This window comes from Scyliorhinus torazame, chromosome 5 (genome assembly GCF_047496885.1).
Source record: "Scyliorhinus torazame isolate Kashiwa2021f chromosome 5, sScyTor2.1, whole genome shotgun sequence".
In the NCBI taxonomy this organism is placed as follows: Eukaryota; Metazoa; Chordata; class Chondrichthyes; order Carcharhiniformes; family Scyliorhinidae; genus Scyliorhinus; species Scyliorhinus torazame.
In genome coordinates this window covers 161,661,712-161,679,944 of record NC_092711.1, presented here as the reverse complement: position 1 = coordinate 161,679,944, position 18,233 = coordinate 161,661,712, and the positions used below count along the sequence as shown (strand labels likewise).

The window sequence follows — 18,233 nt, the reverse complement described above, 5'->3', positions numbered from 1 at the left end:
CATTTTATTGAAGCATTTGTAATTTTCAGTTTAACAATTTAACATTCTAAACAAGCGAGCGGACCGACACACGCAACAACATCACCATAAAATACCCAACTGCCCTCTCCGCCCGAGCTCCTAACTACCCGTATATTAGATTTCCCCATCCTTATTTTACACTGCTGTGCCTCCCATTCCCCCCCGCCCCCCTCTCTTACTGCTGACGGACAGTTTTCCTTGAAGAAATCAATGAACAGTTGCCACCTCCGAGCGAACCCCTGAATTGAACCTTTCAAGGCGAACTTAATCTTTTCCAGCCTGCGAAACCGTGCCATGTCACTGACATTGGAGGCTCTGAATCCTTCCATCCCAACAAAACCTGTCTCTGAGCCACCAGGGAGGCAAAGGCCAAAACGTCGGCTTCTCCTCACCTCCCCCTCCCCCCCCCCCCGGATCTTCCGATACCCCAAATATTGCCATTTCTGGACTCGGAGTCACCCTCCCTTCCAGGACCTCTGACATGACGTCCACAAATCCCTGCCAGAATCCCCTCAACTTCGGACATGCCCAGAACATGTGTACGTGGTTCGCCGGGTTACCCCCAAACCGCCCGCACCTATCCTCCACTTCCTCAAAAACCTACTCATCCAGGCCACAGTCATATGAGCCCCATGAACCACCTTGAACTGGATCAGGCTAAGCCTGGCACACAACGAGGATGAATTGACTCTCATCAAGGCCTTTTCCCATAGTCCGACTTCCAACACCCCTCCCAACTTTTCCTCCCACTTCCTCTTTGCCTCCCCATTTGGGACCCCTTCCCACTCCATCAATTCCTTGTATATTTCCGAGACCCTACCCTCTCTAACCCCTGTTTTTGACATCACCATATCCTGTCGTCCCCTTAGGGGGAGGCGGGGAAAACTTGGGACCTGTCTCTGGACAAAGTCCCGTACCTGCAGGGAGCGAAACCCGTTCCCACCCGGCAACTAACTCCTCCTTTCGTGTCTCCAGGCTCGGAAACCCTCCTCAATGAAGAGATTACCAAATCCCTCGATCCCTGCCCGCTGCCATCTCCTAAAGCCCCCGACCAATCCTCCCGGAATAAAACAGTGATTGTCACAGGTCGGTGACCCCTCCAGTCTCATGTGCCGCCTCCATTGCCCCCACACTCTCAGGGCTGCCACTACCACTGGGCTTGTGGAGTACCGCGCCGGTGAGAATGGCAGAGGCGCCGTTAGTAAAGCCTCCAAACTCGTGCCCTTACAAGATGCTGCCTCCACTCGTTCCCACACCGACCCCCTCCCCCACTACCCACTTCCTAACTGTTAGTGGGAGAGAATCTCAAAGAAATCACTCAACGCCCAGGGTTACTGGTCCTCGCACCAAACGGTTCATTTCGCCGGCGGGGAGATGGCGTCTGTTACAGTCCCAGACCATCTCTCCACTGAACAAAGGAAAACATCCATTCTTATATTTTTCAAAACAGCTACACAGCCCATTCCGGCCGGACCTTGTCCAATAATACTGATTATAGATTACATACATTAGATATATATCCAATTAAATTTGACATTATGTAAAGTGGGTTGGTGTCTTACCAACCCCTAACTTCATGAAGAAGTCACTCAAAACCAACTTAAAGTTATGTCTCCTGCCTGCACCTGGAGACCTTGAGCTGGTGAGGATACATTCTGCTCTTTGTCCTGTGGAGCTGTTATCAGTGCTGGTAAAATCCTCCCTAAAAACCCCCATGTATGTTTCACATTCAATTCCTTGATATCAATCATTCCTGCTTCCCTGACTAACTCTGCTGTCTGTAATTAAATGATGTTATTTGTACCAGTTTGCAAGTAACCCAGCTAATGATTGTTCAGCAATGTGCCTAGCTCAGCTAACAGCCATTTTGTGTCCTTTCTGATATTAGTAATTCTTCGGTTATAAAATCACAAGCATGTTATACACTATCTATTCCTACAAATTGCCTCTTGTCCAGGCATCCAAGCCAGGGTACCTTTATCTAAAATCTTCTTTCTAAATCGGACTTCAACACTAACCATCGATATGTTGGCCGCCCAGTAATAGTTAATAAAATTCGGAAGAGTCAAGCAAAAGTTTGCCATCCGAGGTCGGAAGAGGGATTCCACAAAACGTGGGAGCCATTCACTCGGTTGTTCCAAGACCTGTTTGTAGCCCAACAGCTTAGAAGACAAAGAACAGGAGAAGGCAGTCATGACACAGTAAGGGAGGGGGAGGGGGTGGGTGGGATAGGGGAATGAGAGGGGGGCAGGAGACATGGAACCCAACCACGCCCAACAAAAGAAGCATGAGAAACAAGGGGGGGGGGCAACAACCGGAACAAAAATAAACAGTGGGGAACGAAAAACAGGAAACCACAACCACCACTGTGAATAATGCGAGAGAAAGAACAACCGTGTCTGTATGTACACACTGATCCTTCTTCTGTATACCACAAAAAACTAGAGAGAGAGAGACCCTGGTAAATATGTAATCATTCCTTAAATATTAGCTATTCTACGTCTCCCATCAGTTTCCCAGTCCACCTCAGACAACTTGCCCCTCATACCCTGATGGCGTTCTTCTGTGAGCAACACCCAGATAAATTAAACAAAAAAAAACCCATGTAACCATCACGGCCCATCTTCATGGCAATGTGGCATGATTTTGAGGGATCCAAACAGAAATGCAAACTGAATATCTTCTCACTTGCGAAACATCCTTTTACTCTGAGATCCTTATGAAATTTGAAACCAGGTATTCGCAACAAGACAAAGAGCATCAGCCCACTGGAGGCAAAGTCGTGAGACCGGCCAGTCCAGCAGAAAGAAACCCTCCCCATTGACCAACTGTCAGAATGAACAAAATGCAGTCCTGGGTGTAACTGAGAGCAGAAACAATAACAGCAGAATCCAACTCCTGTAATCACTGGTCAATGTATTGGTGTCTCAGCAGATGCAATGAATCATGCTTTCCCTTCCCACAGGTGAATGGCCTCTACCCAGTGTGAACTCGCTGGTGACTCTGCAGGTTGGATGACTGAGTGAATCCCTTCCCACACCGAGAGCAGGTGAATGGCCTCTCCCCAGTGTGAATTCGCTGGTGTGTCTGCAGGTTGGATGAATCACTGAATCCCTTCCCACACTGAGAGCAGGTGAACGGCTTCTCCCCAGTGTGAACCCGCTGGTGTCTCTTCAGAATAGATAAGCGAGTGAATCCTTTCTCACACACAGAGCAGGTGAATGGTCTCTCCCCAGTGTGATCTCGCTGGTGTGTCTTAAGACTAGATAAGCGAGTGAATCGCATCCCACACTGAGAGCAGGTGAATGGCTTCTCCCCAGTATGAACCCGCTGGTGTGTCTTCAGGTCAGATAACCGAGTGAATCCTTTCCCACACACAGAGCAGATGAATGGCCTCTCCACTGTGTGATCGTGCTGGTGCGTCTTCAGACTAGATAAGTGAGTGAATCGCGTCCCACACTGAGAGCAGGTGAACGGCTTCTCCCCAGTGTGAACTCGCTGATGTGTCTTCAGGTTAGATAACCGAGTGAATCCTTTCTGACACACAGAGCAGGTGAACGGCCTCTCCCCAGTGTGAATCCGCTGGTGTGACTGCAGGTTAGATAACCGAGTGAATCCTTTCTCACACACAGAGCAGGTGAATGGCTTCTCCCCAGTGTGAACCCGCTGGTGTGTCTTCAGGTTAGATAACCGAGTGAATCCTTTCTCACACACAGAGCAAGTGAATGGCCTCTCCCCAGTGTGATCTCGCTGGTGTGTCTTCAGATTAGATAAGTGAATGAATCGCATCCCACACTGCGAACAGGTGAACGGCCTCTCCCCAGTGTGAACTTGCTGGTGTGTCCGTAGGTGGGTTAACCGATTGAATCCTTTCCCACACTGAGAGCATGTGAATAGCTTCTCCCCAGTGTGAACTCGCTGGTGTTTCCGCAGGTTGGATGAATATCTGAATCCCTTCCCACACTGAGAGCAGGTGAACGGCCTCTCCCCAGTGTGAACTCGCTGGTGTTTCTTCAGGCTGGATAAATGTTTAAATCTCTTCCCACACTGAGAGCAGGTGAATGGCCTCTCCCCAGTGTGAACTCGCTGATGTATCCGCAGCGTGGACAACTGACTGAATCCCTTCCCACACTGAGAGCAGGTGAATGGCCTCTCCCCAGTGTGAACTCGCTGGTGTAACTTCAGGCTGGATAACTGTCTAAATCTCTTCCCACACTGTAAGCAGATGAACAGCTTCTTCCCAGCGTGAACTCGCTGGTGTATCCGCAGGGTGGATAACAGACTGAATCCCTTCCCATACTGAGGGCCGTTCAACGGCCTCTCCCCAGTGTGAACTCGCTGGTGTGACTGCTGGTGGGATAACTGACTGAATCCCTTCCCACACACAGAGCAGGTGAAGGGCCTCTGCCCAGTGTGACTGCGTCGATGAGTTTCCAGTGCAGATGGGACTCTGAATCCCTTCCCACAGTCTCCACATTTCCAAGGTTTCTCCATGTTTTGGGTCTCCTAGTGTTTCTCCAGGTCGGACAACCAGTTGAAGCCTCGTCCACACACAGAACACGTGTACGGTCTCTCCCCACTGTGCATGGTGTGTTTTTTTTCTGGCTGTGTAACTGGTTAAAGCTCTTTCCACAGTCAGTGCTCTGGAACACTCTCACTCGGGTGTGTGTGTCTCGGTGCTTTTCCAGTCACACTGATGGTTTAAATGTTTTGATACCGACAGATTGGGTATACATTAATTCTTCTGGATTCAAAGGCCGATGATATTCAGATGCTAACGAATAAAGTGGCTCTTTCAGATCGAGACGTGATGTTTGAGTCTTCTGTGTGTAATTCCTCCTCTTGTAATATCCTGCAGAAGGAGTTTACAAAGTCAACTCAGTATCGGATAACAATTCAGAATAAACAATTCTAGTTTCTGCATAACATTCTTTCCTCTCTCATTCCCCCATACCTAGTCTCCAGGAAGGAATGGAGTATTGGAGCAGTAAGTATAACAACCGTACCTCGGGATTCACAGCCTAGTCTCCAGGGACGGGACTCGGAGGGGCAGAGAATCTGAGCTAAGAGTATAAAAGCCTTTGCACATTCTCCCCCTGTCTGTCTGGGTCTCACCCCCACAACCCAAAAAGATGTGCAGGGTAGGTCAATTGGCCACGCTAAATTGCCCCTTAATTGGGGAAAAAAGAATTGGGTTACTCTAAATATATTTGAAAAAAGATTCCTAATTTAGTTGGTAGCCTAACTGCGCAAACATTTATCAAATAGTGATCACATGATTGAATTCACTGTAGTGTTTGAAAGTGAAAAGCACGTTACAGACAGTAGAATTTTAGAATTGGGTAAGGCTGACTTTAACGGGATGAGACTGTTGCCGGGGCAGTACGGTAGCATAGTGGATAGCACAATTGCTTCACAGCTCCAGGGTCCCAAGTTCGATTCCCGGCTTGGGTCACTGTCTGTGCGGAGTCTGCACGTCCTCCCCGTGTGTGCGTGGGTTTCCTCCGGGTGCTCCGGTTTCCTCCCACAATCCAAAGATTTGCAGGTTAGGTGGATTGGCCAGGTTAAATTGTCCTTAGTGTCCAAAATTGCCCTTAGTGTTGGGTGGGGTTACTGGGTTATGGGGATAGGGTGGAGGTGTGGGCTTGGGTAGGGTGCTCTTTCCAAGAGCCGGTGCAGACTCGATGGGCCGAATGGCCTCCTTCTGCACTGTAAATTCTATGAAAAAAAGTAAATTCTATGAGACAGAGACTGTCCACGGTAAACTGGGGAGATCGGTTACTGGGTCAAACAACTGAAGATCAGTGGAGAATATTTAAAGAAACATTTAACGAGATAGAGAGCAAGTATATCCCCGAGAGGAAAAGGCTCCGCTTCACAAATAAAAACAGCCACGGACAAATAAGAGGTTAGGGACAGTTTAAAATTAAAAGAAAGGGCGCACAAAAATGCAAGACACAGGACAGATCCATTTCAAGTTGACTATGTTGTTAGTCAGTTCCCCAATACTTTGGGGTGTGTGAGCTGCATTGTTATCCTCCTGTTTTTATAGAATCTAACCCTCTTTCCCCACTCACTATGTGAACATGGTGACTGGTTGTTGAATTGCTGACATTTGATCTGGAGGCTGTGCTCCCTCAGATATCCTGTTCTGAATGAATTCCCAATGTCTGGTTGTATTTCTGCGGCAATATCTCTTGTTCTCGGGGCCCATTTCCCGCCAGTTTTTCTGCTGCTTTCATTGTTTGAAAAATGATGAAAACAAAAGTAATAAAAATATTGACATTTGCGGGTGTCTGGCGGGAGGTGCGCGGCTTCCCTTCCGACAGGGAGTCAGGGAGCCGCTTCAGCTCTTTCCGTGCAGCCTGGTCAAGCTGCCGAGAGCCTCGGGACTCACTGCTCGGTGTCGCCGGTCGGTGCTGCGGGTCTGACGGGAGACAACCCAGTCAGTGACCTTCCCCTCCCCCCGGCCGGGACTGCGCATGTGCGGGGAAGAAGGGAAGCCGCGTCCGTGGGGCGGAGCGCCCACGCCTGACCTTACTGGTGACGTTTGGACCGATAGGAAGTATTGGAGGACCGGAAGGACTCTGGTCCCCCAGCCAATCAGAGCTCCGGCTTTGTGTGAACGAAGTTTGAGCTTCACACAGACGGAAACCTCCTCCTGTCTCAAACATCTGGGAGTAAAACACCTTTTCTCCCCCTTTCCATTTCTTTTCTCATTCTGACTTTCAATTGGTCACTTGCAGCAACTGAAGGGAAAGGAAGTGAATCCAGGGAGGGTGCAGACTCTGGAAAGCTTGGCCCAGATCTTTCTCTCTCTCTCTGAAAGACATTGACATCCTTTGCTCCCTCAGCTTGACACGGGGAGAACGTGCAGACGCCGCACAGACGGTGGGACCAGGTTTTTGGACTGAACCCCTGGGTGGTTCCGATGTGCTTGGCCCGGCGGTCGCCTGAAGGGTCTCCTGTCCATGACCCACACTTGGGCTGAAGTGTTTTTGTCACAAAGGCCCCTGGGTTAAGGGTGTAGGTCTGCCCGCCTCATCCAGGTAGGTGGTACTCGGGTGAGGCCTGAGGGAATCTGAGGTTGCAGATTCCTTGGTCTCCTGTAGGGTTGCAACACAGGGAAAATGGTGCTGAGGTAGAGGGGCCAATTATCTATCGAATGGTTGAGCAGGCTTGATGGGCCAAATGCAGCTCCTATTTATTCTGTGTTGAAACACATGATAGCACAGTGATCAGCACTGTTGCTTCACAGCTCCAGGGTCCCAGGTTTGATTCCCGGCTTGGGTCACGGTCTGTGCAGAGTCTGCACGTTCTCCCCGTGTCTGCGTTGGTTTCCTCCGGGTGCTCCGGTTTCCTCCCACAAGTCTCCAAAGACTTGCTGTTCGGTGAAATGAAAAATGAAATGAAAATCACTTATTGTCACAAGTAGGCTTCAAATGAAGTTACTGTGAAAAGCCCCTAGTCGCCACATTCCAGCACCTGTTCGGAGAGGCTGGTACGGGAATTGAACCCGCACTGCTGGCCTTGTTGTTTTACAAGCCAGCTTTTTAGCCCTGTGCTAAACCAGTCCCTCAGTGATTTGGACATTCTGAATTTTCCCTCTGTGTACACGAACAGGCGACGGAATGTGGCGATGCGGGATTTTTCACAGTAACTTCACTGAAATGTTAATGTAAGCCTACTTGTGACAATAAAGATTATTATTATAAAGCAGTGAGCATGGATCTGTCAAACAGCCTGAATCAGCACCTTCAGGAAAATTGAGAGGTTGATATGAAAAACAGCAGAATGAGAATGGAGGGAGAGTGTGTGGGATGGAGATTTACAACTTTTCGGAACATAGGAACTGGAGCAGGCCATTCAGCCCCTGGAGCCTGTCCCGCTATTCAATGAGATCATGGCTTATCTGTGACCTAACTCCATATACCTGCATTTGGCCCATATCCCTTAACCTCTTTGATTTACAAAAATCTATCTATCTCATTTAAAATAAACAACTGATCTAACTTCAACTGCAGTTTGTGGGAGAGAGTTCCAAACTTCTACAACTCTTTGAGTGAAGAAGTTCTTCCTAACATCTCTCTTGAACGGTCCAGCCCTAATTTTATTTTTTAATAAACATTTTATTGAGGTATTTTGGATTGGATTGGATTTGTTTATTGTCACATGTACCGAGGTACAGTGAAAAGTATTTTTCTGCGAGCAGCTCAACAGATCATTGAATACATGGGAAGAAAAGGGAATAAAAGAAAATACATAACAGGGCAACACAACATATACAATGTAACTACATAAGCACTGGCATCGGATGAAGCATACAGGGTGTAGTGTTAATGAGGTCAGTCCATAAGAGGGTCATTTAGGAGTCTGGTGACAGTGGGGAAGAAGCTGTTTTTGAGTCTGTTCGTGCGCATGTAGAAACAACAACAAAATAGAAAAGATACATGAAACCATAAACATTGTGCAAAAACCGTTTACCTTTGGTACAGGTCTCACCCTTATTGACCCCCGACTCTAACCTAACCTACTCTTCCCCCCCCCCCCCCCCCCCCCCCCACCCCCGTCTGCTGACAATTAATTTTCCGCAAGGAAGTCGCGAACGGTTGCCACCTCCGGGTGAACCCGAATAGTGAACCTCTCAAGGCAAACTAAATTTTCTCCATCCAGAGAAAGCTAGCCACGTCCGATAACCAGGTCTCCGACTTCGGGGACTCTGGGTCCCCCCATGCCAAAAGTATCCGTCTCCGGGCTACCAGGGAAGCAAAGGTCAGAACATCCGCCTCTCTCTCCTCCTGGATTCCCGGAACTTCCGCCACCCCGAGAATCACCACCTCTGGACCTAGCGCCACCCTTGTTTTTAACACCATGGACGTGATGTACACAAACCCCTGCCAGAATCCCCGAAGCTTTGGACATGTCTAAAACATGTGGACATGGTGCACCTGTCCTCCACCTAAAAGAATCTGATCATCCGGGCCACTGTCATGTGAGCCCGGTGCACAACCTTAAATTGTATCAGGCTGAGCCTGGCACATGTTGCAGACGTGTTGACTCTAAACGCGTCTGCCCATAAACCATCCTCTATCTCACCTCCCAGCTCCTCCTCCCACTTACGCTTCAGCTCGTCGGTCTGCATCTCCTCCGACCCCATAAGCTCCTTATAGATGTCTGAGACGCTCCCCTCCCCTACCCACCCTGGAAATTACCCTGTCCTGAATCCCCCTCAGCGGTAGGAGCGGGTAGGTTGACACCTGTTTACGAAGGAAGTCCCACACCTGCAGATACCTGAATTTGTTTCCCCTCGCCAGCCCAAACTTTTCCTCCAGCACCCTCATACTCGGGAAACTCCCCTCTATGAACACATCCCCCATCCTCTCAATCCCCGCTCTCCGCCATACCCGGAACACCCCATCCATACTCCCCGGGGCAAACCGGTGGTTAGCACAAATTGGGGCCCAGACCGATGCTCCCATTGCTCCCACATGCCACGTCCACTGGCCCCAAACTCTCAGGGCCGCCACCACCACTGGACTGGAAGAGTACCGTGCCAGCGGGAATGGCAGAGATGCAGTTACCAACGCCCCAGACTGGTGCCCTTACAAGAAGTCGCCTCCTTACGCACCCACAATGACCCCTACCCCACCACCCACTTCCTGATCATGGCTATGTTAGCTGCCCAGTAATAATTGCTAAAATTTGACAGCGCCACCCGCCCTCTCCCTGGGTCCACTCGAGCGTTACCTTCCTTAGCCGTGGGGTCTTGCCCGCCCAGACGAAGCCCGTGATCACCGTGTTGACCCACTTAAAAAAAGAACGCGGAATAAAATTGGGGAGACATTGAAATACAAATAGGAACCTCGGGAGGACCGTCATTTTCACCTATTGCACCCTCCCGGCCAGAGACAACGGGAGCGCGTCCCATCTCCGAAAATCGTCATTCATTTGGTCCACTAGCCGGGCCAGATTCAAGTTATGCAGCCGGTCCCATTCCCGTGCCACTTGGATGCCAGGTACCTAAAACGACTCCCTACCGACCTGATCGGCAGCTCCCCAGTCGCCCCTCCTGTCCCCTCGCCTGAACCACAAACATCTCACTCTTATCCATGTTTAGCTTATACCCCGAAAACCGGCCGAATTCCCCCAAAATCTTCATGATTTCCTCCATCCCCTCTACTGGGTCCGAAACGTTCAGAAGCAGATCATCCGCATAGAGCGAAACCCTGTGCTCCACCCCACCCCCAACCAGTCCAGCTCCTTGAAGCTCTCAGAGCAATTGCCAGTGTCTCTCGCCAGCAAAAACAGCAGTGGGGAGAGGGGGCATCCCTGTCTCGTCCCCTGGTGCAGTCCAAAATAGTCCGAAGTTGTCTGTTCGTCCACACACTTGCCACAGGAGCCTGATGCAGTAACCTGACCCAGTCAATAAAGCCCCGCCCAAATCCAAACTGTCCCAGTACCTCCCACAGATAATCCCATTCTCCCCCATCAAAAGCCTTTTCTGCATCCAGTGCGATCACTACCTCAATCTCCCTACCTTCCGGGGACATCATGATCACATTTAACAGCCTTCTTACATTGGCCATCAACTGCCTATCCTTAACCTTCTGGTCCTCCCCAATAACGTCCGGAACACAATCCTCAATCCTAGAGAACAAGATTTTGGCCAGCAACTTGGCATCCACATTCAGCAGGGAGATCAGCCTGTAGGACCCACACAACTCCGGGTTCTTGTCCCGCTTAAGAATCAGCGAAATCATTGCCTGTGACATCGTCGGGTGGAGCACCCCTCTCTCCCTTGCCTCATTGAACATCCGCAACAACACTGGCCCCAATATCCCCGAGAACTTTTTATAGAACTTTACTGGGTACCCGTCCGGACCCGGGGCCTTACCCGCCTGCATGGCCTTCAAGCCGTCCACTATCTCTTCCAGCCCAATTGGGGCCCCCAGGCCTTCTACCCGCTCCACGTCCACCATTGGGAAATTCAGCCCCTCCAAGAAGTGCCTCATCCCCTCCGGCCCCGCAGGGGTTTCCGACCTGTACAGCCTGCTGTAAAAATCTCTGAACACCTTATTCACCCCTACCGAATCACCAACCAGGTTCCCATCTCAGTCCTTTACTTTCCCTAACTCCCTAGCTGCCTCCCTCTTCCTAAGCCGCTGTGCGAGCATTCTACTGGCCTTCTCCCCATGTTCATAAATCGCCCCCCTCACCTTTCTCAGCTGCTCCACCTGTGGTCAGCAAACTAAACCCCGCCTGCAACCTCCGTCGTTCCCTTAATAGCCCTGCCTCTGGGGTCTCCGCATACCTCCTATCGATCTGTAGTATCTCCTTTACCAGTCTGTCCGTCTCTGCCCTGTCAACCTTCTCCCCATGAGCCCGGATCGAGATCGGCTCCCCCCTTACCACCGCCTTCAGTGCTTCCCAAACCACTGCTGCCGAAGTTTCCCCCGTGTCATTGACCTGCAGGTAGTTCTGAATGCATTTCCTCAGCCACTCGCTCACCCCTTCATCTGCCAAAAGTCCCACCTCCAGTGCAGGCGCTGGTTACTGTCTTTGCTAACCTGCAGGTCATCCCAGTACGGTGCATGGTCTGAGATTGTAATCGCCGAATACCCCGTGTCCACTACCCCAGTCAGAAAGACCCTGCTCAAAATAAAGAAATCAATCCGGGAATACACTTTATGCACGTGAGAGAAGGAGAACACCTTCACCCTCGGTTGCCTAAATATCCATGGATCCACCCCGCCCATCAGCTCCATGAACCCTCTTAGTTCCTTTGCCATTGCTGGAACCCTGCCCGTTTTTGAGCTTGACCGGTCTAAGCTAGGGTCCATAACTGTATTGAAGTCCCCTCCCATGACCAACCTGTGCGAGTCCAGGTCCGGTATCTTTCCCAGCATCCTCCTAATAAACTCCACATTGTCCCAATTTGGCGCATATACATTTACTAATACCACCTGCACCCCCTCCAGTTTCCCACTGACCATAATGTACCGACCTCCCACGTCCGAGACTGTTCTACCCGCCTCAAACACCACCCGCTTATTGATCAGGATCGTGACCCCTCTAGTCTTTCAATCTAGTCCCGAGTGAAACACCTGGCTGACCCAGCCATTCCCCAATCTAACCTGGTCCGTTACCTTAAGGTGCGTCTCCTGCAACATTATCACGTCCACCTTCAATCTCCTAAGTTGCGCGAGCACACGTGCCCTTTTAACCGGTCCATTTAACCCTCGAACATTACAGGTGATCAGCCTAGTTGGGGGGCTCATTGCCCCCCCCCCCCCCACCCTCCACTGCTCAGCCACCCCCTTTTTTAGGCCCACCTCCAGCCCGTGTTCCGCGCCTCCACCGGTCCGCCCACAGGCAGCCCCCGACCTCCTCTCTGTCCCTCAGCCCAAGTCCCTCCCTTGTCAGCAGAACATTCACCACCGCCACCGCCCCCTCCCCAGCAACAACACCCTGTAACCCAACCCCTTTCCTAAACCAAACATATGCACACCCCCCACTGCACTTCCGAGAGCTAGCTCACCCAGCTAGCTTGGCGGCCCCCATCTTCCACCTATTGTTCTCTCCCCACCCTCCCCTGCACCCCCCCCTCCTCTCTCCTTCACCCCCCCCCCCTCATACAAACAAACTCCAGCATCAAACAATCCCCACACAATTGCCCAACAGAAAAAACACCAAGATCAAAACGAGCACACCTCCATCCCCCAACAGTGCAAATGAAAACCTTAACTCACTCAGCTCTACTTCTGGTTCCAAATCAGTGCAAACGGCACCACAAACCCATCTTCCATAAAACGCAGAACGAGAAACTTTTTACAAAAACAGAGGAACAAAACAGAGAAACAAAAACATGAACATTGCAGCCAAGTTCAAAAGTTCTCAGTCCTTTCTTTCTTGCAAAGTCCAACGTGTCCTCAGGCGACTCAAAGTAAAAGTGTTGATCCTCATGCGTGACCCAGAGACGGGCTGGGTATAACAGTTCAAACTTCACCTTTTTCTTGAAAAGGATCGTCCTGATCTGATTGAAGCCTGCCCTCCTCCTGGCCACCTCCACGCTCAGGTCTTGGTAAACCCGCAGGATGCTATTGTCCCATTTATAGCTCCGTGTCTGCTTGGCTCACTGCAGAATATACTCCTTATCTGAGAACCTGTGGAATCTCACCACCATAGCCCTCGGAAGGTCTCCCATCCGCGGCTTCCTCGCGAGTGCTCTGTGAGCCCTATCCACCTCCAAGGGCCGGGAGAATGCCCCATTCCCCCAGCAGCTTCTCAAACATGCCTGCGATGTATGTCCCAGCGCCGTTCCTTCGGACTCCTCCGGGAGCCCGACAATTCTTAGGTTCTGCCGGCGGGACCAATTCTCTAGGTCCTCCAACTTCTCCAGAAGCTTCTTTTGCTGGTCCCTCAGCATCCCCACCTCCAGTTCCACTGCAGTCTGATGCTTCCCCTGCTCAGCCAGCGCCTTCTCCACCTTCTGGATCACCCGATCCTGGGCGTCCAATCTGAGCTCCACCCACTCAATCGATGCTTTTATTGGGTCCAAGCAGTCCCGTTTCTGTGTCGCAAAGCCCTCCTGAATGACTTGCATCAGCTGCTCCATAGACTGCTGGGTCGACAAGCCAGAGGTGCGCCCCTCCGCCATGTTCTCTCCTGTTGCAACTTCACCCCAAGTCTTCTCTGTCTTTCTGTTTCTGCCCTTACGAACACTTCTAGTCCTTTTCTCCATGTACCGAAGTGGGAATTCTGTAGAGAATTGCCAGTGACGTCCGTTCTTCAATTCAACTCCGTTAAAAAATAGTGGGAAAAGGTCCAAAAGTCCGACCAGAGCGGGAACCACCAAATGTGCGACTTACTCCTTCATAGTCGCCTACGAAAGTCCTCCGGGGCTAGAATTGACCACACACCAGGCCGGGAGTGGCAATATAACTTGGGGGCTCAGGTCCCTGATCTTTGGAATGGCAGACGCCGATGATTGGGTTACAGTATAAATTAAAAAGACACACCAGGTTTGTAGTGATATAAGGATGGCTCTGGAGGCTGCTAAGATTTTATTCAGGTGGACGGCCTGTCTTTGGTTTCTTGATAAGGGTTTCAAAACGGCAAGCTGGTGAATTGGCAGGTAAATGAATATAGAGATGCCAGCTAAAGCTAGGAAAGCAGAGATATGTGATGTATTCGTTGAATATGTGGGTCTGTTAGAAACACAGGAGAGCTCACATGGTTCTGAGACTCAGAGTGATCTGGGTGTCCAAGAGCAGGAATCACAAAAGGCGAGTTTCCAGGTACAGCAAGTAATTAGGAAAGCTAATAGAATGTTATTGTTTATTGTGGGGGAATTGAATACAAAAGTCGGGAGGTTATGCTTCAGTTATACAGGACATTGGTGAGACCACATCTGGAGCACTGTGTACAGTATTGCTCATTTACCGCCAGTCCAGCAGAACAAAACCCTCCGACCCTCCCCATTGATGAACTGTCAGAATGAACAAAATGCCGTCCTGGATGTAATTGAAGCAGAAACAATAACAGCAAAATCCAACCCCTGTAATCACTTGTGAACTTGGTGTCTCAGCAGGCGCCATGAATCATGGATTCCCTTCCCAGACTGGGAGCAGGTGACCGGTCTCTACTCAGTGTGAACTCGACGGTGTGATTTCAGGCTGGATAACTGAGTGAATCCCTTCCCACACTGAGAGCAAGTGAACAGCTTCTCTCCAGTGTGAACTCGCTGATGTTTTCGCATGTTGGATAATTGACTGAATCCTTTCCCACACTGAGAGCAGGTGAATGGTCTCTCCCCAGTGTGAACTCGACGGTGTGATTTCAGGTTGGATAACCCAGTGAATCCCTTTCCACACTGAGGACAGGTGAATGGCTTCTCCCCAGTGTGAACTCGCTGATGTTTTCGCAGGTTGGATAATTGACTGAATCCCTTCCCACACTGAGAGCAGGTGAAAGGCCACTCCCCAGTGTGAACTCGCTGGTGTGACTTCAGGTTGGATAACACAGTGAATCCCTTCCCACATTGAGAACAGGTGAACGGCCTCTCCCCAGTGTGAACTCGCTGATGTGACTGCAGGTGGGATAACTGAGTAAATTCCTTCCCACACTGAGAACAAATGAATAGCCTCTCCCTGGTATGAACCCGCTGGTGTCTCCGCAGGCCGGATAACTGAGTGAATCCCTTCCCACACTGAGAGCAGGTGAACAGCCTCTCCCCAGTGTGAACTCGGCGGTGTGCCCGCAGGTTGGATAACTGAGCAAATTCCTTCCCACACTGAGAGCAGGTGAATGGCCTCTCCCCAGTGTGAACTTGTTGGTGTGTCTGCAGGTTGGATAACTGAGTGAATTCCTTCCCACACTGAGAGCAGGTGAACTGCCTCTCCCTGGTGTGAACTCGCTGGTGTGACTGCAGGTTGGATAACTGCGTGAATCCCTTCTCACACTGAGAGCAGGTGAACGGCCTCTCCCCAGTGTGAATGCGCCGATGAGCTTCCAGCTGTGATGGGGCTCTAAATCCCTTCCCACAGTCCCCACATTTCCACGGTTTCTCCATGTTTTGGGTGTCCTCGTGTCTCTGCAGGTTGGACAATCAGTTGAGGCCTCGTCCACACACAGAACACGTGTACGGTCTCTCCCCGCTGTGAATGGTGTGATGTGTTTTCAGGCTGTGTAACTGGTTAAAGCTCTTTCCACAGTCAGTGATCTGGAACACTCTTACTCGGGTGTGTGTGTCTCGGTGCTTTTCCAGTCACACTGATGGTTTAAATGTTTTGATGCCGACAGATCGGGTAAACATTAATTCTTCTGGATTCAAAGGCCGATGATATTCAGATCCTAACGAATCAAGTGGCTCTTTCAGGTCTAGACGTGACGTTTGAGATTTCTGTCTGTATTTCCTCCTCTTGTAATATCCTACAGAAGGAGTTTACAATTTCAACTCAGTATCGGATAGAAATTCAGAACAAACAATTCTAGTTTCTGTACAACATTCATTCTGTCACATTCCCCAATACCTCGTCTTCAATACCTATTCCCCACATCTAGTTTCCAGGGAGGGATGGTGTAATGGAGCAGTAAGTACAACAACCTTACCTCGGGATTCACGGCCTAGTCTCCAGGGAACGGACTCGGAGGGGCAGAGTATCTGAGATAAGAGTATAAAAACCTTAATTTGGGGATTCTAAAGTCCATGTAGACTAAATCAACTGCACTACCCTCATCTACACACCTAGTCACCTCTTCAAAAGATTCAATCAAATTTGTAAGACATGCTCTCCCTTGTTTAATCCTTGCCTTTCCAAGTGGAGATTAATTCTGTCCCTCAGAATGTTTTCCAGTAGTTTCCATGGCAGTGAAGTTAGACTCACTGGCTTGTAATTTCCTGGTTTGTCCCTACTTGCCTTCTTGAATAATGGCACCACATTAGCTGTCTTCCAGTCCTCAGGTACCTCTCCTGTGGCCAGAGAAGATTTGAATTTTTTTTGTCAGAGCCTCTGCAATCTCCTTCCTTGCCTCCCACAGCAGCCTGGGATATATCTCATTTGGCCCTGGGGATTTATTCGCTTTCAGACCTGGTGAAACTGTTCATACCGTCGCCCTCTCAATGTTAAGTTGTTCAAGCAAATCACAATGTGCCTCCGTGATTTCTATTCCTACATTATCCTTCTCCGTAGTGAACACAGATGCAAAGTGCTCATTTAAAACCTTCCAGTTCCATGCACACATTGGTCCGTACTCTTACCCTGGTCAACCCCCTGCCCCATGCTTCCTCTTTGCTCTCCTAATTCCTTTCTTAAGTAATCCCTTGCACTTTCTATGTTCCTCTGGGACTTCCGCTTTGAGCCCTCGGTATCTGTGACAAGAGTCACCTTTAATTCCTTATCCAACCCTGGATATCCCTTACATCCAGGGTTCCTGGACTTATTGCTCCCATCCTTCACTATCATGGGGACATGGAATTTACAGTGTAGGAGGCGGCCATTTGGCCCATCAAATCTGCTCCAGCCTTTGGAAAGAGCACCCCACACCTCCACCCTATCCCCGTAACCCCACCTAACCTTTTTGGACACTAAGGGCAATTTAGCATGGCCAATCCACCTAACCTGCGCATCTTTGGACTGTGGGAGGAAACACGAGCACCCGGAGGAAACCCACGCAGACATGGGGACAACGTGCAGACAGTGACCCAAGTCGGGAATCGAACCTGGGACCTTGGAGCTGTGAAGCAACAGTGCTACCCACTGTGCTATCATGCCTCCTTGTGCGCTCTCTATCAATCCTACTGCTCGGATATAGATTTTTCGACAAGTGGCTGCTCCCAGTTGATTTTGTACAGATCCTGTCTTATGTTTTAAAAATTTGACCTCCCCATTCTGCAACGTATGAGACCCAACCTCAAATTCAGATGTTTCAATTTCATTGGCTTGCTCCTCCTGGGCTTTCCATGAGCAAATTCAATTTATCCATTTCAAGTTGACTATGTTGTTAGTCAGTTTGCCAATACTTTAGGGTGTGTGAGCTGCATTGTTATCCTCCTGTTTTTATAGAATCTAACCCTCTTTCCCCACTCACTGTGTGAACATGTTGACTGGTTGTTGAATTGCTGACATTTCATCTGGAGGCTGTGCTCCCTCAGATATCCTGTTCTGAATGAATTCTCAATGTCTGGTTGTATTTCTGCGGCAATATCTCTTGTTCTCGGGGCCCATTTCCCGCCAGTTTTTCTGCTGCTTTCATTGTTTGAAAAATGGTGAAAAGTATAAAAATATTGACATTTGCGGGTGTTTGGCGGGAGGTGCGCGGCTTCCCTTCCGACAGGGAGTCAGGGAGCCGCTTCAGCTCTTTCCGTGCAGCCTGGTCAAGCTGCCGAGAGCCTCGGGACTCACTGCTCGGTGTCGCCGGTCGGTGCTGCGGGTCTGACGGGAGAACAACCCAGTCAGTGACCTTCCCCTCCCCCGGCCCGTGACTGCGCATGTGCGGGGAAGCTGCGCATATGCGGCCGGTGGCAAGCCCCATGACCAACCAGCAGACGTATTAACCAATGTGAAGAGTTGGAGGACCGGAAGTACTCTGGTCCTCCAGCTAATCAGGGCTCGGGCTTTGTGCGGCTGATAATTGAGCTTCACACAGACTGAAACGTCCTCCTGTCTGCACTATCTGTGAGTAAAACACTTTATTTTCTCCCCCTTTCCATT

At 50.0% G+C, this 18,233-nt stretch overlaps 1 protein-coding gene across 6 annotated transcripts; it reads right to left on the bottom strand.

The window, feature by feature from the left end:
* Positions 1 to 17,963, bottom strand: LOC140422232 (uncharacterized). 6 transcript variants are annotated; one of them, XM_072507233.1, is made up of 2 exons: positions 17,611 to 17,963; positions 1 to 4,873 (listed from the first exon to the last, which is right to left on the bottom strand). In XM_072507233.1, the coding sequence occupies exon 2, from the start codon at positions 4,513 to 4,515 to the stop codon at positions 2,998 to 3,000; it is 1,518 nt and encodes a 505-aa protein (XP_072363334.1). In that variant the 5' UTR covers positions 4,516 to 4,873; positions 17,611 to 17,963; the 3' UTR covers positions 1 to 2,997. The 6 variants fall into 6 exon arrangements, with proteins under 6 accessions (XP_072363334.1, XP_072363336.1, XP_072363333.1 ...); XM_072507235.1 differs by having other exon boundaries at positions 17,812 to 17,961; XM_072507232.1 differs by lacking the exon at positions 17,611 to 17,963 and adding an exon at positions 5,028 to 6,448.
* Positions 17,964 to 18,233: the final 270 nt, after the last annotated feature.

Coding starts and splice junctions, on each gene's coding strand:
- LOC140422232 (XM_072507233.1), bottom strand. CDS start 4,515: ATGGAGAAACCTTGGAAATGTGGAGACTGTGGGAAGGGATTCAGAGTC.